The 27,183-nt window shown below is 41.6% G+C and overlaps 1 protein-coding gene across 1 annotated transcript; it reads left to right on the forward strand.

Annotated features, from left to right (window-relative positions):
- Positions 1 to 281: 281 nt before the first annotated feature.
- Positions 282 to 24,866, forward strand: MLXIP (MLX interacting protein). Its single transcript, XM_010281744.1, has 17 exons — positions 282 to 457; positions 3,861 to 3,967; positions 4,323 to 4,408; positions 5,714 to 5,803; positions 6,079 to 6,120; positions 7,390 to 7,561; positions 8,540 to 8,629; positions 9,495 to 9,586; positions 9,740 to 10,403; positions 13,859 to 13,980; positions 14,708 to 14,894; positions 15,702 to 15,820; positions 17,872 to 17,970; positions 19,829 to 19,956; positions 20,996 to 21,119; positions 23,936 to 24,065; positions 24,745 to 24,866. Exons 1-17 carry the CDS (start codon positions 282 to 284, stop codon positions 24,864 to 24,866), a joined length of 2,550 nt encoding a protein of 849 aa, XP_010280046.1.
- Positions 24,867 to 27,183: the final 2,317 nt, after the last annotated feature.

A 27,183-nucleotide genomic window follows, 5' to 3' on the forward strand; every position in this document is an offset into this window, starting at 1 on the left:
GTGGAGATTTCTACACGGGAGACTGAACTGAGCTGCTGGAATGTATTGCATGTTATCCACCAGATGGTTTTCAGCCACTTTGATTTGATCTGTGTGTGATAGTGATGAAGATACTGAAGTCACATATTGCTCCAGCATTGCTGACATGGGCTGGCACATCCTGGGTGGCACAGGCTGTGCTTCTGGCAGCAACGACCCCTGCGGAAAGCAACCGAGAGCATAGTTCCCTCTGCGCTCCTCTCCTCGGGCACCGTCTGGGCAGCACCAGCATCTTCTAGGCCATGCCACTGGCTGGTGTGGATGCAGCTGTCCCGGCTTGTACCATGCAGTATTTGGTCCGAGCCTCCCTTGGGACGCTCTCCTCCTCCCCTTTTTGGAACCAGCACTCCTGCAGAGTTGCAGCAGCTATTGTAGAAAGAGCGAGGACCGTGTGTGTGCCAACGTTTTATGCTCTCAGGTACATTGTGACCGTCTAGCTGGTGGGCTAGTTGCTCTTCTTTTCTTGTAGGAGTTGGTGCCATCTTGGAAGGTGGGGAGCTGGCAGGAGCAGCAGCCAGTGGTTCTCTCCATTTGGGTTATTTTGTTGTTGTTTCGCTGCTTTAAAATCTGAGTTTCAGTTAGCTGCTCTCAGCCACAGTGTTCTTCAAAGTAATTGACTCTCCATTGACTTTGGAATTTGGAATCGTGTCTAAATATTGTTGTCAGCTTCATGCTGATTCCTCTCCACTGAGGCTGAAGTTGTTTCACTTATGACCTCAAGTTGGACTTGTACTTTGCTCCCATGGGAACTAAAAATAATAATTATTTTAAGAATAGGTTCTTAATCACTTCCTTCTTTTGATGCACTACTTTTGTTTAGCATTTTGTAAGAATGTAATAGAAAATGTTTTAAACTATTTGTGTTTTAATTCCAGTTTTAATTGGCTCTTTGAAGATGCAAGGAGTGTACAAGAATTAATTGCAGTTCTTTTTAGTTTTTTTGTAGAAAAGCATTTGTTCTTGTTGTTCTGACTGAAGATTATTGGAGTTTTGTTGCTTTGGCAAACTGTCCAATCACACAGAGCTGTGAGGAGATGAACATTAACTTGACAGATTTCTTAGTCAAAGGCATGTGGGCATTTTGTCAGTGTTGGTGATGCATCAGCATGTTAGTCTCCTGTCTCCGAACTGTTAATGTACATACGCGAAACAGAAAACGATGTGCTTTAAGCTGGGTTTAGAAGGAATGACAAGGTATGCAGTGATTTTTGAGGCAGAGCTGGCTATGCAGTGAACACTGTGAAGGTGATGAGATAGTGTGCAGAGATGGGGAAAATATTAAACAGATGGAGATCCACTGTCTGCCCTGGCCCACAGCAGCTGGATAACAGTGAGATAAACTACTTAATTTGGAGATCTTTCCATAAACTGAAAGAGTCTTGAAACTTGGAAGTGGGATTTTGGGAGATGCATTTCAAAGAGTGGCATATGGGTGCACTAGCGCACACACACACACAAAAAAAACATACAAAAAAAACCCCAAATCCAGAAGGGCTTTCCTAGACTTCAGTGAGCATACAAAGTGTGGTGTTTTGAGTGTCTTGGAGCCCAGCTACAGAGAATAACACAAGTACATTAATAATTGTTTTTCCTATTTCTTGCTAATAGTTTACATGGTTTACTATTACTTCCAGTCAGTGAAGTTGCTTGCTCCAGCATGTCTACTTGCCGAAGAGGGAGAGAGTGTTCTATTTTGTGTACCAAATTTTGTTTGTACTTTATTTCTTCTCAAGCAGCTGAGTCCCGAAGGCTGGAGCAGAGCCTTATAGCATAGCCTAGAGGCTCGGCGTGCAGCATACAGCCTGAGGGGCAGCTGGGCATGGACCGTGGGGAGCACAGGACTCGCGAGCTTGTCACTTAGCTGCTCTCTTGCTGCTGTGAATTGTCCTTTTGGTGCAGTTGATATCTAGTCTCTACACCCGCGTCCCTGTGCATACAAAAGCATAACAGTTTATTTTTAAAGAGGATGAGGAGGAAAAAAAAAAAAAAAATCTTTTTACTGTCGGGCAACAGCTTACCTGATGGTGATTTAACCTATTGCTACGAGTGGCATTATATGTGGTAGTAAAATTGAAAGAGCAGAGCTGGCTTTTCTTTACCTGCTCACTTGGCTGAGGTCTGGCATTTGCTCATATTACTGTCGCGGTTGTGGGGGTACCCGAGTGGTAACAGCAGTTGTGGTGCTAGCAAGGGAGAAAAGAAATGACGAGCCAAATACTTGAAGAAAGCGGTAGTTTAATATCCTACTATTGGCAGCTCTGGCGTTCTGGCTTCTTTTGTGTAGGCTGTGAGGACTTTTTACTTGTTTAAAGTATTACAAGTTTTATTACAAGTTTTCTTTAAAAAGAGCTGCTATCAAGAGGTTTCCCAGACAAAGTAGGAAACTGGGAATCAGCAGTTCTCCAGCTTCAGGCCTGCATCTGCATGGCCTTGGGCGAGCCAAGGGAAGTGCCTGCCACTTCTGTAGGGTGTATTTCCTATTCGCACAGTGATTTTTAGAGCTTAAGTGTAAAACAGGGACTTTAAAGGAAGAATAATTAATCTCTTGGAGTTCATTTGTACTGAATGTGTGTTAGCAAATACACAGTGCCCTAGCAGAGGCCAGTTCTAGTATCTCTCTCCCTGGTGTCACTGTAATTCATTCATGGTAGAAATCACTCTCGATTGACCCAGTGCTGGGTGATCTCTTCTGAGAGGCCAAAGTGTTTGGAAGTGATGTTGCTCCTGTCACTCGTTTGTGTACTCTTCACTACAGAAGACTTTAGCCTCTTGACGTGATGCTCATAATGTTTCAGGATGAACCTGTTGCCTTTGCATGTGTTGTCATATTCATTGCGGCTTGTATTGCTGGTCCACTTCCATTGTAGCAAGGATGCACAAACAGCATAAGGAGATGTAAAGTAGGAAGATGTATGGCTAAAACCACAAGAAATGAGAAGAACAACCTGGGAGAGGCGCAATACCTAACTTTAATCGGTGTCATGAAATTTATTACATCATGAATATTTCCTACTTCCTCTGCTCTGTTGGTAGTAAGGATTACTGATTTGTAAAGGTGTGTTTTAAGGGCTGGGTAGTTTCTGTTTATACAGTGTTTACTGGAGTCCCTGTTGCTTCTTCCTTTTTCCTTCCATCTCTCTCCTACCTCCCAAGATTGTTCATACATAAGCCATTTCTCTTTCCAGCCTTCCCTTTCCTTGCAGAAAAGTTACTATTTCTAGCCTGTTGGTGATTCTTTGTGCCCAGCTGTGTTTACCAGCATTGTAGAATTGGTGGGTCACAGTTTTTCTTGGGCCAGAACTGGCATTTCGTTCTTCCTTTCCAGTGTTACCAGCCTGGAAAATCGAATGGAACTATAGAAATGAACTTGTGTTGACTTCATCCAGCTCGTTGGCAAAATCCAAGTCAAAACTGTATGTGGCCAAACATGCAAAAACCTCTAAGCCAGGTTTTGGGCTTAATCTTGAGCAATCTTGTTCTCACTTGATGGAAGCTCATAGGCTGGCATTTGAGAAGGTGGGATACTGGCAAGGAGAAAAGCGTGGGTGAAATGAGCTTCAGTCCTGCTGAAGACACTTGTGAGACCCTTTGTGACAGTTATTAGCAGGCAGATGAGAACAGGAAGGAGTCTTGAAAACTGGACTCATTCTGGCACCTAGATCAGTAAACTGTGGACAGTGTATAGTAACAGTTGTCACTGGCCAAGCATGGCTTGTTGTATTTTTTTTCTGTTGACAGTTTGGCAGTTTTAGGGAGATGCTTTGTCTTGAAGGGAGAGAAAAACAGAAAGCAGAATGATTTATTGTCTGTTTTTTTTTCAGTGGAAAGCTGGTTTCGCCAAAATGGAAAAATTTTAAAGGCTTGAAACTTCAGTGGAGAGATAAGATCCGTCTCAATAACGCCATCTGGAGGGCATGGTACATGCAGTGTAAGTATCATGCTCCGTTGTGTTGCTTGCTATAAAATATTTCTCAAGAGACATATATGTAAGAAGCAAGAGAATTGAATTACTGTCTAATGGAAAGCTCAAAAGTCTGCTGAAGGCCCAGATGTCTCGGAGGCTGTCGTGGCAGTGCCATTGGATCGGTGCTTTCTTAGAGGTGTCCATGCAGAGGCTGTACTGAGCAGTCCAAGCACAGCCTGAGATTTCTTCATTTCCTGTTGGTTACCTGGAAGGAGCCCTGGATAGATTTCCGCCCCCCCCCCCATCTTGCCATTGAAGTGATAGAGCTCTCTGCAAAGCCTGCACATGCTGAGCACTCACATTTTCATTCTTGTTTCAGACTTGGAGAAGCGCAAGAATCCAGTGTGCCACTTTGTGACTCCACTGGATGGCTCTGTTGATGTTGATGAACATCGTCGGCCAGAGGTATGTAAAACCTGAGGAACAGACTAATAAGCTCTAGAGTTTATAACAAGATTTTCTAGTCCACTAGATATGAGAGCAGCATAGCAGTTCTTTGCTCTGTTGTCTTTATTTAGAAGGAACCATTAATAGAAGAGCAGACTGAACCCATTTTTGTAAGTTTATCACATTGAGATGATCAAGCTGCAACCGAAAGGACATTTAATATCTACGTAACTTATGTCTGTGTTCTAGCTTAGTGAAACGTAAGTGATAGAAGTGCAATTTGAGTAGTTAAAATTTTGACGGCCACTGTTCTCTTCTGGCTGGAGATTGCTGAAGTCAGTGGGAAATTAGTGTGATGACTGTTTTCATGGTTGAATCCAAGTGACCCTGTAAGAGTTTTCTATATTTTATTTAATCGATGAAGTGTGGTTTCAAGATAACAAGCAATTTCTTTTTCGATGTCAAGGTAGCTTCACAAAAAGAGCAAATATGAGTTTGCATACTTTCATTTTTGTGTTCTTGTAAACATAAATGAAAACTAACTCTGCCGTCTGTCTCCTTGCGGAAAATGAGTGAGGCTCTTGATGTGGCAATATGTGACTCTCTCTATACTGCATAACTGCAGAATAATTTATAACTCGGAGGGCTTGCAGATGGGTTTGTGGCACTGTCTCAGGTTTTTGAAAGAACAGTGTTGATGTTTGTGTTGAAAGATGGCCCTCGAACACAAGAAAGTTGTGCTAAAGCTCTCATCAGTCTGCTATCCCCAGCTTATACACTGCTATCTGTGATACATTAAAGACGCACATTGTTCTGATTTTTTTGTTGCTTTTGGTATGTGGCCTGCAAGGTCACGCTTCTCCTTGAGCTGGACATCAGATTTCTATTGCTTTGTGTCATTCTTAGCAGCTTTTGTGTATGTGTGTGCATGTTCATGTAACTTTGTGAAATTCTCTTTGCCTGTTTTCTGCAGAACAGGGTATGCTTTATACATTATATTTTAGTGGATTCATTTTAAAGTTTGTTTGTTTGTTTTTTCCATTTCATAACTATTGGTATGGTTGAGCTGATGTGGGAGATGCTGACAGTGCAGTCAGGCATCATCTCTTTTTTGTTTATTGTGGGAAAGATGAAGTTAGTACTGTCAGATTTGCTCTGTGATAGCTGAACTCTGGGACAGTGTGGGCTGCTGATACATGAGCTCAAACAGAATTAGCATGCTTTCTTTTGCATTTTTATGCCTGAATATTTGCTTGGAAATTTATTGAACATTCAGCCATTATTTGATTCCATGTAATTCGTGGTATGTGTTTGTGTTCTCAGGCCATTGCAACAGAAGGGAAATACTGGAAACGAAGAATTGAAATAGTCATCAGGGAATACCACAAGTGGAGAACGTACTTCAAGAAAAGGGTCTGTTGGTTTACACAGTGAAAATAGCTTACTTGAACTTGATCAGTATGTCGTTGCTTTTTGAGTCAAAAAGCTTGCTAGCGTGCAAGAATACTTAAAACAGATGATAAGCTAGTACAGGCATACTCATCTGATTAGTCCCACCTAACTAAAAATTATTGTGCAGGGACTAATTGTGCATGATTGGGTCTTAAAAGTTTTGCAAGATCAAGTCTTATACTGGCATATACAGGACCTATTTTGACTTTAACATCTTTTTTGTTCTCCTTTTGCAGTTACAGAAACATAAAGATGAAGATCTTTCAAGTTTGGTCAGGGTAGGTAATACCACTGATAAGTGGCAGCATTTATGCTTGTAGAAGCTGGAATAAGTAACAAAGCTGTAGCATGCAGTAGCTTGCATTGATTAAAACCTAAAGACGAGCATCTTGCTTAAGCTTTAATTAAGGTTAGAAACCTTAATGTTTCTGTGCCTTAGAGAGCAATGTAAGATTTGTAGCTTAAATTGGATGGAGGAGAGGTTGTATGTAAAGTGCTGTGACAGAAGAAATGAGAATCAGTATAGGGTGCCCAGAAAGATCAACCTGTCTGAGGGCTGGCACATTATTTCATCTTATTACTGAGTCGTAACTGGCAGTACTGACTTGCTTGTGTAGCTGAAGATATGTGCGCTACACGTTGCAGATCTTCCTGCCACCCACAGCATGGGCAAATAATGTGCCAGGATCCTAAAAAAGGCAAAATGTTTAAAGAAACAGTGGTATTACCATTCAGTATGCCTTCTAAAGCCATTAAACCTCCTTTAGGTGTATAAACTGATGATCAGAAGCACTGTTCTGATTTTTTTTCTTCTTTTTGGAGCTGAGCATAAGCCTTGATCTGTTCCAGTTTCACAAAACTCTCAACTGTTTTGGCCATGAGCTCCAGTGCACCATCATGGTGTGTTGGTGTAGTTGCAGCTGCATGTTGGCTCAGCCACAAGAACCCAACTATGTGCACTTTTAGTCTGCAGTAAATGCAAGGCAATGCAATTTAGCTTAGCCTGTAGCGAAGGACGGTTAAGCCAAGGCACATTATGTTGTATTTTTCATGGATTAGAAGTGCCCACAAGAATATTGGCATACCTTGTGCAAAGTCACATTACAGTTACACCTAACTACATTTCAGAGAATCAGATATAATTCAAGATAGTTACTTGCTTTGAGTTTTTGCTGTGCTTGTTATTTTTGAATCTTTATTCAAACCAAGGGATCATTAAACTGTAGGTGCAAAATATATATGTAATCAATGAAACTAGAAAGTGTTGATGAAGTTATTTTGTCTTATGTCCTTCTAGTCAACATCTGTTTATTTTGGGGCAAAACCCTTTCGCAGAGTGGCATGATATTCTACTGAAGTTTTCTGTTGTTGCTCAAATCAGTGAGCTAAAGTTGTTTGTGTATTAGAAGTACCACTGATCTGTTTCAGTCCATCTGCATGGCTCCTAAAGAGTTTCTTTCTCTAAAAACGTAGACTTTTTATATATCTGCACCAGACTGCTTTAACATTGTCTAGACAGCCTGACGTTCCTTCCTTTCCTTTGGCAGGATGATGATGTGGTTCTCTGGCAAAAAAGAAGGTATGGCAGAGAAACCCCTGTCCCTATGGAGGAAGGCAGCCTCTTGGATGCAGATATGCTTATGTCCGAGTTCACTGACACGCTGTTTTCCACCCTGTCTTCACATCAGCTGGTTTCCTGGCCAAATTCCAGGGACATAGGTATTTGTTGACTGTTAGCTATGTTGCAGTGGGAACCTCTAGAAGTCTGGTTTGTTGCTTTGCTGCTCTTCTAGTCTGGCCTAAGAAATTTATCTTACTTTGCTGATACAGATAAAAATCGGTCATAGAATGCAGCTGTCTTATGCTTTCTAGATTATGGAATCCCAGTTATTCATCCAAATTTAGTTTCTGTCTCACCTTCTTACATGCTGCTGCTAACATTGTCCTCCAACACTGCTCTGAATAAATCTGTAATAAGCAGTGTTTACCTTTATCAGTGGTGAAGACATTGTTACTTATCTCAAAGCATATGTATGTGTCTATATTTTTAAGGGAGTGCTTATGTGTTTTTCTTTGGATATGTCCCTTAGAAAAAGTGCAAGTCACATCTCCTGTAAAAACAATCCCAAGAGTATACACTTTTGTTGAATGCTCTCTCACTGAAGGCTCTGACTGTCTAATGGGACAGCAGACGTCCACTATGCATCATCCTTGCTGCGTGGACGTCTAAGCTGTCTGAGCAACTCCAAAGCAACTGTGGTTTATGTGAAGCGTACTTGAGCCAAAATTAAATGGATGATGGTTTATTTTAAAATGCTGTGCTATGAGCTGTGGTAGTTCAGGTTGTACTTCCCAGCAAGTTTATGTATTGTGCAGTAGGAGCAGCACAGGAGGTTTGGGAGCAGGAGGCATCCAAGCTTGGCAATCCCTAGTTGTTAGTTATTAGAGCCTTCAGGTTTCACCTCTTCCACTTTACTAGTTGAAAGTTTTTCATTCCCCAATGGTTTTTATTTCAGAACTGTGCTGTAGTTCTGAAAAGCAGATGTTCAGTTCATTTCAGCAGCAGTTTCTCTGTAAACATCCTGGCCAAGCCTGGCTGTGGAGCATGTGTTGGTATTCTAGCCAAATTACTGTATTCCTACTGCTGTTACTGTGGGAGTGATGATGCTAATCTAATCTGTCTCCTGAATTTTGCAGCACACTTAGGAAATGCTGACATGATTCAACCAGGGCTTATTCCTCTCCAGCCAAATTTTGATTTTATGGACACTTTTGAGCCTTTTCAGGGTAAGAATCCTCTATATAGACAATTAATTTCTTTAAAATTGCAATGATTTGTGAACTAGTTTTTAACAGAAGATTGAACATTGCAGATACCTACTCTCTTTAGAAGGCAGGAGATTTGAGTGAAAGGTGAAGAACACTTGGTATATGTTTTCATTGTTCATTATTTCAGGCAGGTGCATATGTGGGTAGACTGTGTTGTTACTGTGACCCCAGTCCTTTACTCACCTGGGTTCGAGAGTCACTTTAGGATTGTTTATTCCAAGGTTTGAACCTGGTTGTTAATTTACTTTTCAAAAGAATAGCATTTAGACCTTAAGTCACTGAGTAATTAAAGATAGAACATCAGATGTGGACAGGAGAACTCACAGAATCACTAAGGTTTTCCCATTTAACACTTAGTGATGAAGTGATTTAACACTTTGTTTGCCTTGGAACATTTTCTGATATTCTCAAGAATTACATGACATTAAACTACTAACAACTTTGATGGTTACGGATCTTCATGGAAGTCAAAAGTCCTATCTGTTTGTTGGGCCTGCACGCAGTCTGCATCAGATAACTGAATTTTGTGGGACTGCATTGAGAATCAGCTCTTGGCTATCTGTGTGTAGGTGAACCTTAAACGGTGGACTGATTTTTGTATTGTCCTCAGCTTGCATGAAAGTTAAGAAGTCTCCCCTGAAGAGATCAGTTCCTTTGGAAGACAATAATTCATTGCTCAATCAGCAGCAGTTGTATGAAGCAAAAATCTCGTGGTTTCATTGTTTGCTAAATAATATTGCTATTCCTGTGAATTTTAGTATCTAGCAATGCTGTACATTGATATGAAAAATAGAAAATTAATGGGTGGTTTTTCATATTTCAGATTTATTCACGCCCAGTCGTTCCAGTAGTTATTTCCCTTCTGTGTCTGCTGTCAGCTCAGCTACAACAGACAGCAGCAGCCATTCTTCCCAGGTAAGAGAGGTTCTCAGTGTTTAAAACAGCCTCATCTCAGACATGTACGTGCTACAAAGACTCTCAGACATAAGCCATGTCCTTCTCGGAAGGAGATCAGACAAGAGTTTCAGGGGTCATGTCTGAATCTGTAATATTTTTCTTTTCTGTCAGTCTCCTGTCCTGCCGTCGGGTTCATTGCCCAGCACACTTCCAGCAGGGAACATCAGTGAAGGACTTATTGCTTCCTCAGTACCTGCTCCTGTCATTCCTGATGTTGGTACTGACCAGTGTTCCAGCATTAGAAGCGGGGGATCTTTCATCCAGCCAGCAGACTTCACTCCTGACTCGTCTCTCAGCGGGCCACAAATTTTTATGCCAGTGTTTCAGACACCCTTGCCACTGCTTCAACCTGCGACACAACAGCACCAGTCCCCGTTGCCTGCAGTGCCTCTGAATTCTAGCTTAAGCTCTCCACCAACTGCGTTTGCTGCACCAGAAACCCAGAAGTTTGGCCTCTGTGAATCTACAGTTATCACCCACACAGCTTCTGCTACATTGACCCACAATGCCCCTGCCACCACCTTCAGCCAGAGCCAGAACCTTGTCCTGGCAACGCAGCAGCCAGGTGCAGGAGTGCCTTGTAACCTGGCTTTCCAGACTACTGTCCTGCAGGGGCAGCCCTGGCCCCAGCTGCAATCCCAACTGACATTTGCACTCCTCAAAGCTGTTCCTCTGGCCAGTGCTGGGACAAGGCCCAAACAGTCGCAAAAAATAGTGCCTGCTCCGAAGCCTGAAACAGTGCCCTTATTGTTAAAGAATGCCTTCATCACACCAGGTGAGAAGCACTGCTGGGGTGATGTTTTTCTTTTCTGAGTGGGACTAGCAGGAGGGAGAGACGTTCTTGCTTTTTCTTGGTTTACATAGTAAGTAAAAATACAGCTTCCTGAGGTTGTCCAAGGAACTCCTGAATTCATTGGTGTGTGGCTACACTGTTCAATGGGATGCTCTGGATTGCTCCAAGGACTGGAAGCAGTTTGGTTGTGAGCGTGAAAAGCCAACCTGTGAAAGCAGGTATCTGCCTGTAAAATTTGTGCTGGGCTGTGTAGCTGCATCAGCACATGGGATGACTAGAGCTCTCTGCTCCTGCCCCATAGAAACCTTGGTTTTGATGTTTAATGCTGTTCTGATTCACTCTGCCCCTCAGAGCATTCAACTGCAGTAGAGTAGGGGATGGTAGGGAGATAGTGTAGGATGGAGAATGGCAGATCTGTGCATGTCATTGACTCATCTGGTTGCCCTGGACAAGTCGCTGTGCCTGCCTGTGCATCATCCCACCCCGTGTAATACCAGGGTACTGGTCTACATCCTTTGCTAATATTTTGGATGTATTCTGAAACTCATCTTGGGTGTGCCTGAAACTCTTTGAGACAAGAGTACGGTGTTGGCCAGGCAGCAGCTATTGAAGTGGACCACAGCATTGGTCCAGATGGAAGCATGCTTCTCATCCACCATCAGTGCTCCTTCGCAGGACCAGGGTGATGAGAATCAGCCCTTCCAGTGGGGAAGGACTAAGAACAGGCAGGGGGAGCTGGAGATCTTTGTCTCAAGCAATCTACAGACTTGAGATGCTGTCAGGAGCACATGGTTTTCAGTTCAGAGTATGAGTGCCTAACTGATAGGCTGGGACCTCCACACTGGGTGTGATTTGGAGCCATTGGCACTGCACAAGGCTAAGAATAGCAAGCGTGAGCAGGGAGGGTTTTGCTTGTGGTGGTTCTTGTGGGAAAGCTCAGGGCTAGAGCAGGACAGGCAGTACGCTTTTTCTCGGGATTATTTTAGACTTGTGCTGGCTGGTGGCCAAGTGACTTCAGCCACCTGAAATGTGCATCAATAATCCAAGAAAAACCCTGCCTGGAGGAGTATTGTTAAACAGGCTTTATTAAGGAGTAGGTGTGTCTGCCAGGGCCTGGCATTGTGGTTACCCACCCCAAAAAACCAAAAAAACCCCCCAAAAAACGCCAAAAAAAACCCCAAAAAACCAAACCACTGTTCAGGAGTAGAACAGACCCAAGGATCTAATTCCAGCAAGTCACTGGGAACAAGTTGGTCCATTATTAATAGCACTAGGGTGTTAATGGCCACGTTTCAGTCTATAGTACGTTATAAAGCAAGAATCCATGTACCTTCAGCAGTGAAGACATATGTTTCTCACCTAGTAGAGCATTGTAGGCAACTCTCATTTTCAGAAAGCCTTTGCTCCTAGCTTTCTTAGTGCTTCCTGGGTTGTTCCTCACCCCATACATCACTTGCCCAATACTTCATTGGTTACTTCTAGACCATCACAACAAACGGCTTTGTTTCTCATCTAGATGGAAAGTTGTTCCTGTTTTTCATTCCTGGTAGTAACATGTGTTCAGGGATCACAGTGCTCCTAAACTATGAGGACACCAAGCTCAGAGGTCAAATCCAAGATTTTATGTAAAGCCTGGAGCTTTCTTTTTGCCAATAGAATAAACATCAGTACTTGTAACTGAGGCATTTATGCTTGTCATTTGTGCTCAGGACAAACAAATCATCTCATGACGATGAAGCAAATTGTGTTGTAACCTGGATTAGAAAGGGATGTATAACATTTACTGCCCTGTGATATAAGGACTCAAAAATCTGCACAGATTGTCTCATCGAGTACAAGACTTCACATGGGAAAGAACTCTGCTATCGTCACTTCAGGATAAATGTTCCGATTTTGAGAGGAAAGTCTGCAAAAGATGTATATGTAGGGTAGAAACATGAAAAATCTAAAGGAGTATCTAAATATGTGCTGATTGTTACAGTTACCCAAATGTGGAAGTCAGAAATGCCAAGTTTGTGCAGCAGCATTAATGCACTGGTAAGAGTACGCTCTCTAGCTCAGTAGAGATGTCATAACTCTGGCTGAATATTGGTGAATGGTGGAAGGGTTTCGATTCCAGCTTCGTATGTGGGAATGCTCAAAGAATGAACTCCCCGTATCAGAGTGACAGTGCTCTCTGCTAGATATATCCACGCAAGGACTGACACAAGGTTTGTGCAATCCGCAGGCCTTTCTAACAATGGCTCTACAGAAACTTTAGGTGATTCAAAACACTGTTGTTGGTAGTCACAGATGACACAGTAGGGGAGAGGACATTAGATACCCTGCACTGCCTCCCTGTTCTGCTGTGTGTGTCCTTCAATACCCTGATGCTAAACTGCGGAGGAGTGGGTTGGCAGTGACTGACCTACTCTTGACACTTTTCATACATCGTGAATTTATTAGTACAAAGGAGAGCTGAAGCCAATACAGGCTAGAATGAAACTGAGTAAATTTAGTTTTCTCAAAAAGCGTACAGAAGCTGTCTGTGCGTGGTTCTTCCCTTAGTAACAGTATAGGATGGTTAGTCATGTTCTCACTAAAGCCTGGGCAAGAACAATGTCAGCATTAATGCCGTGTCAATAACTGTACATCCGCATTGGTTAAACTGAGACCTTAACAGATTTATGTTAGACTAGAATACTGCAGTGGTGAAAAAGATTTTAGAGAAAGGATCCTGATTCCTGTCATGGGGGCAAGCCTCCTATATAGACTTTTTTTGAGAATTTTTTGTAACTTTCTCTGTGGAGACAATTGCTGCTATTCACAGTTATCTCTAGCTGTCTAACACTGCAGAACTCCTGGTTCTTTAGCCTATTTTATGGAATTTTGGTGCCGTTTCCCCATCACATTTGGTTGTCTTGTGCTTGTGTGTCACGTAAAGCAGCTGTAAAACCAGATAGTGAAAGAAGCTAGTAGAGTGCAGTGGTGCGGAAGAGAATTTAATACACATATACAAAGAAGCGTGGAGTATCAAATATGCATCCTTCAGTTGGTTTCTGTCCTTGACCCTTTCTGGGTCAGCAGAGCAAGTGTGAGATCCAAGAAGTATGAATGTGAGAGGAGAGGTGAAGATGATCCTCCTTCTGTGAAACCCAGCTCTCACAGAGTGAAGACACCTTGCACCTCCCTGACTTACTAGGTACCTCTGTAAATTCACCTTGAAACACTGACAGTGATGCTAGAAGCCTCAGAAATAACTGGTGTGTTAGAGTCCTTTGTACTGGATTCATGGGATTGAGATTATCAGAAAACTGGTGGCACTTTGTATTGCAATGAAATAGTACCAAATAGGTGCCCATTAATCCGTTCCCCTGTTCAATGACAAGTTATTTCATACAAAATAACCTCCAGCTTTTTTTTTTGTCTCATTAACTATTCTAACTTGTGTTCTTCAGCTGCCTTTCAGGGACAGTCCAGAGCTGTGATTGTAACTCCAGCACCTTTAAAAAGAGAGGGGATTTTGACGCCAGCCACGTCTCAGTCTAATGTTGCAATTGCACCAGCTGGAATTGTCAGAGTAAGGAGAAGAAAAAAATATATATTTGTTTTTTTAGGCCTGTTATTTGCAAGTAGTTAGAGCCGTAATGTGCTCAGGAGGGTAACTAGTCTGCTAAATCTCACCTGTTACCCTGCCTATGCATTTGTGCATTCATCATTATGTTTGCTTATTTTTAATTTAGCTACTTTATGGCCTGGAAGCACTATCTAGTCTCCACAGACTCTGTCTCACACAACAATAAGATTACAAAGAGGCATGTATACACAGTACTATGAATGGGGATGGTTTATGCTTTTTATTAATCATGCAGAAGCTAGAAGGAACCCAGGATGCTCACGTTTCTGTTTACCTATTGGAAAGCATGCCTTGAGTGTGTGAGTGGGTTTCCCAATATGTTGTATGCAGGAAGGTGGAAATAGTTTTTAGTATATTATGCTGTTGATGTCTTCTAATACTGCTTTAAATTATGAAAGGATATGGGTCTCCTGCCAGAAGTCTGAACTTCAGTGCCTGCCAATTCCATATATATTAGCCCTTGTTTCATGTCATCAGATTGTTAATCATGTATTAATTTGCTACTTTTAGTGAAAGGCAAGGTAACAAATCTCTCTCTCTTTTTCTCTCTCTCCCCCCCCTGCTTTTTCCTTTCTCTCATCCCTTCTCTCCCTCTGCCCCCATCCCCCTCTTCCCGCTCTCTTTTTCTTTCTCTCTGTTTTTCTCTGTGCTGTTTCTATGCTGTTCCCAGGCTCCCGGGGTGACGGAGTTCCGTAGTAACATTCTGGTTGGTCCAGCACAGCGAGCACCAAGTAGTCAACAAACCCAGTCCACAGTCTCACATCTCTTCTCTCCTAGTGTAGTCCAGGATGTGTTGGTGAAAGGAGAGCAAATCCCTTCCCACAGTAGCAGTTCACAAGTTCCCTCACCTACACCTAGTAAGTTAGAAAGCTGTAAGCATTCTCTCTCCCCTACACATGTAAGTGTGTTTCCATTCCTTAGGCAGGGTGTAAACGGGCCTTGAAGATCCTTAGATAATTTTTGGAGGAAAAGCCTTTTAGGCCCTTCCGCCTTGCAGCTTTGGTTGTATCCAGTTGTTTGCAATTTTTGTCTTAAACTACCGTGGAGCATTCCCACAAGCTGTGATTTTGTGCTTCCTGTAAGTGGCTCCTTCGAAAAGGATGTACTGTCATAGTCACCAAGAAATTAAACCCATTTGAAAGGCATCTGTGTAGAAAGTGCTGAATAGGTTTGTTGTTCAGTATCGTAACTATAACTTTTATTGGAGGATCTGAGAGACAGTCCTTGTTAACAGTAGGTAAGTGCAAAGACTCCTTTTGCATGCATGTTGATAGAGCAGTATCTGGGCCGGTTTCGGAGACATATGCTGGTTTTGCTGGTAAATGGCTTGTAAGTGTTACCATCATGTCCCAGGCCATTAGAGCTTCAAACAGGGGAGTCTAGCAGGACGATAGCAGCCTGTGTATTCCAACATGCCTTTGCTGAAAAGTGTCTGTGTGAAAGGAGTGTTACATATCGCTATTTGGGATGTATTAACCTTGTACCATGAAATACTAAGCTTTCCCAGCAATCTTGACATTTTCTAGCATGTGCTTGCTGCATCAATGAGTATAATTTGGTTGACGACTGCATTTCAGTTCAATTCTGAATAGAAACTTCTCAGCAGTTACATTTGCTACGGAAAGTTGTTTACTAATGTGACTTGTCTTTCTTCCTTTATGAAGGCCGAGACTGTCAGAATTCAGGCCAAGCTTCCCCCTGCACCTCTGAGCAGAGCCCCAGTCCACAGTCTCCCCAGAACAGCTGCTCAGCTGCCACTGACCCTAATATGGCTGCACTTAAGGTGTGTTTCCTTTCCTTTGAGGTGCTTTTTGTTTTTTGCCTTTGTAGCTACTTTTCCACCCTGATGTCTGAGCGTGGACTAGAGAGTAAGTTGTGGTTTAGGAATGGTGGAGTATTTGTGCCTTAGGCTTAGCTGGTGCTGCATCTGTGCTGCTCTGTTCAATTCAAGATGTCAGACTTTAATAACCTACCCTGCTCCTCAGGGATGTGTCACCAGAGGGGCCAAGCTTAACTGTACCTCTGCAGGTCCTTACAGTCATGATAGTAGTTCCTGCTGTGAGTCACAGGAGTGTTATGACAGGTCTCAGTTTACTTGGTCAAAGGTTTCAGGCTTAGTTTTCTGAACCATGGCTTTTTGCCATTGTTCTGTTGGGACTCTTCAGTCTGCAGGGCTCTGGCCGTTGCTGGAGGGGGGGTTCTTGACCTGCTGAGTTACTTACATGTCTCCAGTGATGCTATGCTGCTCCACAGAGAAGCAGCTCCACAGACTCTACAATTTACAGCTGTAAAACACTTCGAGAATTATTGGGGTAAGAACTCGGCGGTCTAGAGATAGCATCTGAAAGCTGGCTGTACCTCATACACAAGCTGACCTTGTCAGAACACTTTCTGTGGTGGTATGAGAAACTTAGCCACAAAAAATAACCAGTGCAGGACAATCAGCTGTAACCCTCTCATTCATTCTGTCGTGAAAGGGAGTGTTACTTAACCATTTTGCAAGTGCCAACTCCTTTTGGCCTCTGTGTCTTTCTATACCCTATAAGTTGGTGACAGCTTAGAATCATAGAATAGTTTGGCTTGGAAGGCACCTTTAAAGGTCGTCTAGTCTAGTCCCCCTGCAGTGAGCAGGGACAGCTTGATTACTCTCAGGGGAGAAAAGTAAGTTTAAACACTTGCAGCCTGTGATTTCACTCAACTCTAGTTCTGTTGCAGAGGAGAATCAGAACTGCCCCTTGCTGAGCATGCTGCAAATTTGTTGGCATAAAAGTTTGCAGTTATTTGTTTGGCATAAATGCTCATAATCCGTAGTTGCAGCCTGTTCTTGCTGCTAGAGAGCAAGTTACAAAGGAACAAATTATTAGGACCGGCTGATGCTGGGAAAGTGGCCACTAGGTGGAGGAGTGTTCTTAAAAGTAAGGACACTGCAACGAGATAGGCTTTGTAGCCATTTAAGCTCACCTGCTCTGGCAGGAATGGCTTTGGATGTGTACTGTTAATAACTCTTGTGTAAGACGAGAGAAGCAGTGATGTTTGCCAGTCTCTAGATGTATGTTCTTTTGCTCCTCTGCATTGTTAGTTAGACTAAACAGTTCTTTATTACTGGATAGCATTGGGTTTTTTTCAGATGGCAAAGCATAGAGGGCACTGGAAATCTCAGTTCTGCTCTTGAACCTGTGTTTTCTGTCACTTCACTGCTTTATTACATTGTTTTCTCCCATTATAAAATGGGGTGATGGAGAGCTACTACCCAAAAGCCTAGCTCTGCCAAGAATGCATTCTCAAAGTGCAAACTCCTCATTTTCTTCTAAAAATTTTAGTGGAAACAGCTGCCAAGTTTTTGATGTTGCAAATGAAAATGCTGATTCCTGACGAAGCCTTTATCCTCAGGGTAGGCCATAGTTGTGGATTCTTTTTTCTTTTTCTTTTTTATTTTTGTCAGACTGCCTGTTACACAGTAGATGTTATGTATGTGTTAGGAATAAATGATATGGACTGTTTTAAACGTAAAGGCTTCAACAAGATCCTAACTGATCACATGCCTCAAAAATTGGAATTTAACTTCAGAAAAGAAAATTGTGTAACGGTCTTAAATAGGAATTTTTACTTTAGAGAGAAAACCTACAAGGTTTGGAGTTGAATTTAATACACTGGACACTTCTTTTTAATAACTTAAATCATTGTTTGCAAATTTACAGTCATGTGGCTTTGACTGGGAAGACTATGAATGCCAAAAGTCAACAATAATGACACTGAATCTGAATAGCTGAAGTACTCATAGCAGTAGTACGATAAAGGAGAACAGCATAGACTGAGCTAATTTTATTTATGCAGAATCGAAGAATGAAGCATATTTCAGAACAAAAACGAAGGTTTAATATCCAGATTGGTTTCAGTACTCTGAGCAGCTTGGTTTCAGCCAACTCCAAGTCGGTAAGTAACTTGGCAGTACTAACAGCTTAATGTGGATTATAAGAAACAGCCATTCTAAAAAGAGTTGTTAATAAATTTAATCTCTTCACTGCTGACTGAGAACGCCAGTCAGTCAGTGAAGATACTTGAACTGAGGGACTTGGAAAGGGAAGGGTGATAAATCCACGGCTTATAGTCAAAAGAGTGTGTGAAAGTGCTTCATCTTTTAGCTGTTGTTCTTTTGATGCAGCTTCAAACATTGAACAAGTCTTGTCTGAGATGCTGCAGCTTTAAAGCCAACAGGGAAAGAAGAAAAACTGATCTTTGTAATCGTTGCTCTTGAGACTCCAGTAATGAAAATTTTTGTCATGTTTGCAGCGTAGGATGACTTTGCATTTACTGTTATGTCACCTTTCTTCTGACATACTGGCTTTTTATACCCGTTCTGGATGGGTTCTGGCCCCCATAGCTGTACTTGAAAAAGCTATGGTCCAGCCAGTATTGTAAGCTTATTCTGCCTGAACCATGAGCCAGGCAGAAGCCAGGTAGATGCTGTTGGTACAATGCTGGGCCTGGCTTAATATACCTTGACATTTGGCCTGAGCTCATTTACCTACCTACGAGCGCAGCTTGTTAGCGAGGGCTTCATGCCATGCTAACCACAGCTGTGCTGCGTTTGGTCAGCTGAGAGCATGGCAGAGCAACCTTGTGTGCCTGCAGATACTGTTGAAACATGTCAGTGAGCCAGAGGAAGAAAAAAAAATCCAGGGAAATTTCTAAAACTTCCTACACTGAGATCTTCATCTCCCAGCTGGAGTCAGGAGCCTGGCCAGTTTAGATGATTTTGAAAATTCCTCTAGGACTCTTCACATCTAGTATCACCCAGCTGCCTTTAAGAATTTGGCCCTGTGCCCACAGCCTTGCAAATACTCTCAAATATTCTGTCACCTGTCTTTTGTACAGAGATTTACAGAGGGGAAAAAAAATTCCTGACTGACTTCTCATTGTCCAAATTAAGAACATAGTCTGGCTACACTAGTTAAGTTAGTTGACTAAATTGAAATCGGAATAATTGGAACACAAACTTGCCTGTGCGACAAAATTCTAAATGTCCTTTAAATACCAGTACCTTTTGAAACATGGACAGTATGAAAGCTTATTGTGCAGCATGTTGATTTGTTTACATAATTTTTATAGTTTTATACATTTAGGCCATAAGTTGTCAGGATTTCATTTCCTGATTTGAATAGCTTATTTGAAAGGTAATCAGCTTTGAAAACTCAGCTTTAGTAAAATGTCCGATTATTTTATTTTTCAAGTACAGATTTTTAATTCATTCCTCAAAACTGAAGAGTATTTTTTAAAATATCTGTACATTGTTTCTGTCTCCTTCGGTGATAGCTAAACTGTGTTACCTTCGGTTTAATAACTCCAGGTTTCCCAAAATAAATAATCTATATTGTCAACTTCAAACAATGCTTCTGACAGCACTATAAATCTTATCAGCAGAGGTAGCACATCCTTCAGTACCTAAGTAAGAATTCTCAATGTTTTTAAGAGGATACATAATGAAGGAAAACATTTTTAAATTATTAAAATACTTCTTTTAACAAAGTAGCAAAAACATAATTTGTGGAAGAAAACAACCGCTGAAACCACATTTCTCTGTACTAGTGTGCAAACAGGAGTCAGAGAAATGAAGAGTTTAGTATTACATTAAGTGTTTTGCTCTGCCTATCTGTGTGCTTTGCACACAGTGAAGGAAACTTAAGAAAAGGTACTTAACTGCTTTTCTGGGTGTTACAGCAGGTCAGGGGCAAACTCTTCATCTGTCTAGCTTTGTTACAGAAAGTGAGCTCTATGTTTGTGTTTGGTCTAGATCAGCCATGCAATCACGCTCCAGAAAACTGTAGAATATATCGCTAAACTACAGCAGGAAAGAACACAGATGCAAGAGGAAACCAGGCGCCTTCGGGAAGAAATCGAGGAGCTAAACGCTACCATCATGTGAGATTTGGGGAGCTTTCTGTAATGAAGCAGAGCAGCTTGAATGTTGCTTTGGCTAACAACAGGGAATGTTTGCCTCGGATGTCATGCCAAACAAGAGATGGGTATTGAACAGAAGTATAGCGTTGCTACCAACTTCCAAACAAAAAGCATAGTTGCTGTGGGATGGGCATTGGTAGCAAACCGTGTGGATTTTCAGCAAGCTCTGAGCGTGAATGCACAACAGTGGCAGCATCAGAAAAGATGCATCAGGTCAGTTAGACTAATTCTGAGAAGCCAGTAATGGTATTTTTTTAAAGCTATGCTCACTGGCTGATCAAACACTCTTGCTCTTCATGATGGCTTTGCTGCAGTTTTCTTTCCAAATGCAGTCGATTTTTGCAGGAAATATGATTGAATACATCAGACGCAGGACTTGGAATCAAGGAGCTTGCCACTGGCTGCACATAACTCTGATAAGTCACTTCACCTTCCTGGTGCCTCAGTTTCCTCTGTAGGTTTACGATAGTTATGTACTATTGCAGAGCACATTGAGAATCCCAGTGGTTTTTCTTCCATCTACAGAAGTATTAGGCTTAGGCATTGTGTTAGACTTACAGCACATCAAAATCTTTATTTTTCTTTAGAAGTATGATGATGTCTGGTTGGTTTTATCTTAAATTGATCTGTTTCTTAGGAATCTCTGTAACATTTTCTTCTGTAACATTGCTCAGAAGTAACTCTGTAAATTTTTCCTTGACTCTAATGTCCCAAAAACTACTTTGTTCTATGTTATACTTTGTTTTCAGTTTTGTTGCTTTTAATAAGAAGTGTGTAGCAGCTTGAAAAGTTGCTTTGCTGTGTGAATATAGACAAAATTGATGGGGAGACAGTATGTATTCCTGGCTATAACAGTTACATTCTGGGAGGTCATGCACTGGGAAGCCACCTTGGTCAGGGATGCTGGGGATACGCACTTTTCTCTTGCCAGAATTTAGTCTGGAAGAGAAGTGTGTCCTTTCTGGGTGGGGATTCTGAGCTCGGAACATCTTCTTTTCAGTTCTTGTCAACAGCAGCTCCCTGCTACCGGGGTTCCCATAACACGGCAAAGATTTGACCACATGAGCAAAATGTTTGATGAGTATGTGAGAAGCAGGACGCTGCAGAACTGGAAGTTTTGGATTGTATCCTTTTATATTAACCTGCGGGCCTTAAGGTTTGCTACTAATATATTTCAAGCCAAGAACTCTGGATTCTGATGCTGTGACTTTAAGCCAGGTTATTTAAATAACGTATGTCCTCAGTTTTCATTCACGTCTGTAAGTGGATATGAATCCTTGCCTTATAGGCTGTCATGAGGCAGAACTTGCTCACCTTAAAGTATGGGAGGTAACTTGAAAGTAAAATGCAATACAAAGGCAAGGTTTTTTTGGTAGACTGCTTCTGTAACTGTAGTTCTTGTAGTCTTTTGGAAAAACTGGACAGAGAATAACGAAGATTTTGGGGAGTGGATTATTGCAAACAGTTACTGAAGCTGTGCCAATGGCAGTTTTAAAAACTTGCACTTTTTTTTTCCCTTCCTTTTTTCTTATTTTTGGTGTTCTGTTTGTCTTTTGTTACAACAGTGAATTGACTTAGTTTTTCTTCATTTCTCCAGTGCTAGCTGCTGTGCTTGTAAGTGAATGATAATGCAGGAGGTAGGAAGACACAAACTGAATGAAACCGTTAGCTGCATTTGTGCTGTATAGGCTTACTAGTTTGGATCAAACATATTATTAGCTTGAATTGGTTCAGGGATATTGGTAATTAGCAATGAGCAATAGTATTTACCTTCCCTTTTCCCATTAAACTTCCTGTGTTCATATAGCTATTTATTTGCACTTTATATTTTCTTGGTCTCTGTTCTGTGCTGGTTATTTCCCTCTAACTACCTGGATAATATAGGTGTATATGTGCATGCTTGTGCGTGCATGAAGTACAGCATTTTTAATACTTTGATATGTGAAAATGCTTTCTTTGGTGTTGCCTGGTTTATGTTGGCCCTAGAAAGACACTCTTCCTTTTAGCATCCTTTTAGGACGCAATTCTTAGCAAGACCTCTCGCAGTCTCTGGTAACTTAGAGCTGGTGCAACGGTGGAACCTCTGGATTCTACAGTACTGTTAGCTCTGGAACAATCTCAAGGGAATTACAAAAATAGAGGTCCTTAATATAACAATGAAAATGGCTATTTAAAGGTAATCCCATACACGTTTGCTGATTGCATAGTGTGTTTATTTTATTCTGCTCCAAGATGTTAAGTAGCGCTGGAATTTGGAAGCGAGACACTTCTAGAAAGTGGCAGAAGTTATCAGGGGTGAGGATGCAATTTTGGGTAGCTGGGTTTTGTAGTATTCAGGAAAAGACAAAGGCTTCTGTAGCTGGTGAAAGAGAAGGATGATAGGCAAAGTAACGTTCCCAAACTTCCCGTTACAAGTCAGGATGTAACTGTGACAGAACAGTTGTTCTAACAGCTGGATTGAATCCTTAGCACATGCTGACATATTGCAGAATGTCTTGCAGTAAAAGCTGACAAGGTCCAGTGGCGGTGGTGGTGATGATGATAATAAATCTCCTCCTCGTGAAATGACTGTAAAAGAGCAAAGGGCAGTTTCATTATAAATATGAAAATACCATAGTTTCTGTTCCACATCGGAGGGAAGTGAGTAATCTGGTCTTGGGCTACTAGAGATAACCCAAGAATAGAATACTCTTGAATATTAAAATATCGATAGAATAATACCCATGTTGTTCTTCCAGTCACTCTGTAAAAGTCTTTAGTGGCATGCAAATCCTCTCAAATATTCCAGTCAGTTGTTAGACCTATCTTGATTGTCAGCCACAGTGAGAAAAAGAGGCACATGACAATGCTGGGATTGGTTTGGGCCACATTCTCACATGCTGCTGACTGTAGTCAGAAAAACCCATCTGGAGTAACGTGGTAAAAACCCACAGATTCTGAGCCTTCAGATGAATTTTACCATCCAACCACCTTCTGAAATAAATGTACTTGTAAGCAGGAATTTACTTGGTGAATTATGGTGGTGATGTTGTAACAAGCTGTTTTGTAGTTCAAGTATGGTGAGCATTCCAGGAAAACTCATCTGAAAGCCTGGGAACTGGGGCTGCTTGTGGTGGTGCTCTGTACGTTTTGATACGCTACAGGCTAAGAATTCTGTCTGCTCCTTTTCTGACAGGAAGGTTATTGCCAACTCCAGGCCCATCCTTCCGATCTGTGACAATAGAGAGCTTAAAGAAAAGCCTGACATTCTTCAGCTTGCTACTGTTCTGGTCCACGTAGATGCAGATCAGCAAGTCTGGTCCTTGGTGTGGGAATCGTTGCCACGCCATTGATCATCTCTGAGAATATGCTAATGTACTTTGAGGTCTTTGTTTAGCTGCAGTAGCAGAGAACTTGAGTGTTTGCTGAAAAATCTGCCTGAGAAACCGGCTGACTGCTTGCACTGCTGGCCTGTGCTGGGCTCACTATTGCCAGGCAAGATGCATCCAGGTACCCCACCTTGGATGCACCTGTGATGTGCTATGGTAAGTGGTGTGGTTACACTAAAGCTTCTATATCCTTCTGCTAGGGAAGCATCAGTGTTATATCAAAAAGGTGACACCGAAGAAATTGAACAAATTACCTGTATGTAGAAGTTTCAGATCCTCATGCGCTTGCAACAGTGCCACAGCGTGCAGTTCGTTTGTAGGAGATCAGGTGAGTTGTACAGGAATTTTGCAAAAAATAATGAGTATCACTAGGAACTAGGGTTCAATTTTTTCCTTTGTCTTAGTGTTACAGATTTTAAAAAACGTATTTTGGAATGTTGCAATCCCTCTTGTAGTTGAAGTCCATGTAGAAGTCCACCGTTTTCTCTGCGCACTGAGCTGTAGTAGCCTTTCCCATTTCTATGTTTTGAACTCCTCCTTTGTTGTCTCCCTTAACAATTAATGATTTGCAGTTCAGCATTATTATTAAGCCATTGTTTGAGTCCTTCAAAGCTTGTTGTGGAAACCATTCCATTAAGGATCTGAATCAAACTGCAATGGCCTGGTTGGATCAGCACTGTTCTCTTCCTGTTCTGAGGCCAAGTAAGTGAAGTTCTGTCCAGCGGTTACTCTAGATCGTAGGAAGTGAGACCCTATGTAATACCATTTCTTGAAAGTTAGAGGATGACAAAGAAAGCACATGATGCTGAATATGACTTCCAGTTCCTTTCTGTTATCTCAGTGGAAAAATAAGAACCTCTGTGAAGACACTTGGTTGCATGCTTAACACTGAACAGAAAAAAAAACCAGCCTAAATTGCTGACTTTTAAACAGTCTCAAGCTGCATTTAAATTTCAAATACTCCACTCTGGTTAGAGTAAGTTTGGCAGTGTGATTTATCTCATTATGAAGGAAGACTTATGAGACTTGTATTCAGCTTTGGAATGACCTTCTTTTGGGCATGATTGCTTGATCCTTTCCCCCTTGCAATTCAGCAAGTGTTGACATTTACAGTTATAATTGCCAAGTGGTATCTCTTTTGTAGAAGAAATAGGTGTGTTTTTAAAAAGTCCTAGATCTCCATTCCTTGTTCCCTGGGCACAGTTCTTGCACATCTCCATTTATTGCTGTCGCTGTGTGTGAAGGTGTGCATGCTTTGCAGAAGTATTTCCGTAATTCTGTCATCTGTAACAGCCTTGCAGTACCTGCACGCTGTCCGGTGTGGATCTGTTTGCAGTCAGACTCAGGGCTTTTCTTGATACTTTTCTGACTTCTTTTACAGTGGTGCTGAACACCCTCCGGCATCTAAGTACAACCACCTCAATTCTGTCGGATCCATCATGCCTGCCAGAACAAGCTGCTGCAGCAGTTAACAAGATGAACAAAACAGCTGGCGAAACCTAACAACCAAAGACAATGAGTTGCTTATACAAGGGGTGGAGAACCTGCAGATCTAGCAGCCTGGCGAGCCTCCTTTCAGTTGGTGCACTTTAGAAAGAATTCTCTCCACCAACCGAGACATTGTTCAGGGCATCTGGCTCTGCCTTCAGAATATGTGGAAGTATGATGCAACGTTGTCATAACATTTTGATTCCTCTTCAGTGCTGTGCTGTACTCCGTTAAGTGAGAAAACGCCAAGCTCAGGTAAATTTAGCAGGTTTGAGTCCTGCAGGCAGCAATATATCTCCATCAATGCAGCATGCATATATATGCAACAAACATATTTCTATGGAAGAGCTTCAAGTACGAAGTTCTCTGAAGTGTCAATCTTGTACACCAAGGAATGTTCCCTTAAAGGGGAAATACACTTTCAATTTCATGAAACAAAATGTGCTTTTTATTTTGTTTTCTGGTGTTCAGTTCCATTTGTTTTACTTGAATAGCGAAAATTTTTAAACAGGATCATATTAAAAACCAAAGGAAGAGAAAAATCCGTCAATGATGTCAACTCGTGGCAAAAATACTAGAACTAAAATCTCAGGCTGTGTTTTGTGTATTTTTATTTTAATGAGTGTGTCATTGCATATGGTCAATTTCAAGACATGCCTTATTTACTAGCAAATAAAGTAGCTGATTTTTATTATTTTTCCTGATAGCCATTGCAAGTGACTAGCAGGCTGTGCAGTAAGTGCAAGAAAGCAGTTTTAGATTGCATAGATTCTGCAGTTAGGATAGATACATGAATTTCATACCCATTTAATCTATGAACTGTTTTCTTGCACTCTGCAGAGTTTAGCTGCCTTCGTCATAAAAAGTGCACATACAAAACACATCCATAGATAAATGTAGTAGTGCTTCAGAGACAAGAACTGAGTTTGTAATGTTAAGAAATTGGCTTTTTTGTTATGTCAGAAACTATATCAAACCACGTGGACTTATAGTCAGTTCTTTGCTGCTTTGGCTTTTTTGCTTGCTCTTTTTGCCTTCTCTCTGAAAAACCTGAAGGACTTAGCTAAATTTGGTCTGTATGAGAAGGTTATGTTCAGCATGAATTACAAAACATAAAAATATGTTTAAAAGCCAAAAAACTGCATAATGTTTTTCTGTGTCAGTCTCAGCAAGCACTGTGCTCTGCTGCAGATAAACTGAGTCTCGTTACAGCAATTATAGTCTGTCCATCCTGAGACAGCATTGGGATATTCGTTCCGGCTGATTGTTCATAGTCTGGAATGATCCTATGACCCTCGTAATTCCACTCATTACTTGATTCTGATTCTTAAGAGCTATGCAAACTGCGGGTAATATTTCCCTTATACCTCCTCTGAGTCGTTTTCTTCCAGTTTCAAAAGCAGGCTGCCTGGAGGTGATTAGCAGGCTATCACAGTGCTAAAATGAGGAGCAGCTAAAACATTTGGGTGTTGCACATGCTGAAATGGGGTCAGTAGGTTCTCCTTTGGGGGATGTAGTTTTTCTCAGCGTTGTCCCCAGTCTTCTCCACTTGGTGGGCCAAAGTTTAAAAAGAAGCAATAGGCCTGGGGAGTAGGACTAAGCATGGGCAGTATTTTTCTTTCTTCTTTGTCCTGAGATTTTGCAGCCAATGGCTTTCATTGCAGAGTTTGCTTATGTGTGAGCAGGACTGTAGAAAGAAGAAAGCAGGAGAGGTTAACCTCAGAGCCCTCTCCCTGAGCAGAGGTACTGTGAGTTGAGGAATTGGGGGCTGAAGGGGTCTGCCGGGGGGGAAAGGAGCCCAACGGGCAGACAAAATGGCATGATCTAAGTACCAGCATGCCTTTCTGAAGCGGTACAGGCAAAGGAGGAGGTGCTGTGCTGTTTAATTTTTTTTGCAGTAGATCTGACATATCATTTGAAGTTTGTGGCACATGTGAAAACCTGTGTCCCTGTGACAGAACCAACAAAAATCCAGGCTTCAACTAAGGAATGGTTTGTTGAAATAGTGTATAAAAGTTGTCATAGTTAAATAGTGAGTAGATTTTCTAGGGGGATCCATATCTAGGCCTTTTGTATGTAATGTTGTAATCAATTAAGCAATATTCTTTGGGATGCATCTAGATAAAAAGTGTTGAATAAGTGTAAACTCTTTTTTAAATCAGTGCTTTAAATCCTCCCATTTTTATCATTGATTGTGAACTTGGTTCCAGTAAAGTCATTTAACACTGTGATTAGCTGAGGAGCATCCCTCAAGTTCTTTCTTTGCTGGGCTATCTCATCAAGATGCACAGATATCTACATGCGTATTGGCATGTTAAAAATATGTATCCTG

The sequence above is a fragment of the Phaethon lepturus genome, unplaced genomic scaffold, assembly GCF_000687285.1.
Source record: "Phaethon lepturus isolate BGI_N335 unplaced genomic scaffold, ASM68728v1 scaffold54162, whole genome shotgun sequence".
In the NCBI taxonomy this organism is placed as follows: domain Eukaryota; kingdom Metazoa; phylum Chordata; class Aves; order Phaethontiformes; family Phaethontidae; genus Phaethon; species Phaethon lepturus.

Bases quoted from the DNA above. Each gene is read 5' to 3' on its own strand.
- MLXIP (XM_010281744.1), top strand. From the start codon at position 282: ATGCCACTGGCTGGTGTGGATGCAGCTGTCCCGGCTTGTACCATGCAG. The intron at 10,404-13,858 runs GTGAGAAGCACT...TGTGTTCTTCAG, and splicing joins GAATGCCTTCATCACACCAG to CTGCCTTTCAGGGACAGTCC. The intron at 19,957-20,995 runs GTGAGATTTGGG...TCTTCTTTTCAG, and splicing joins GAGCTAAACGCTACCATCAT to TTCTTGTCAACAGCAGCTCC.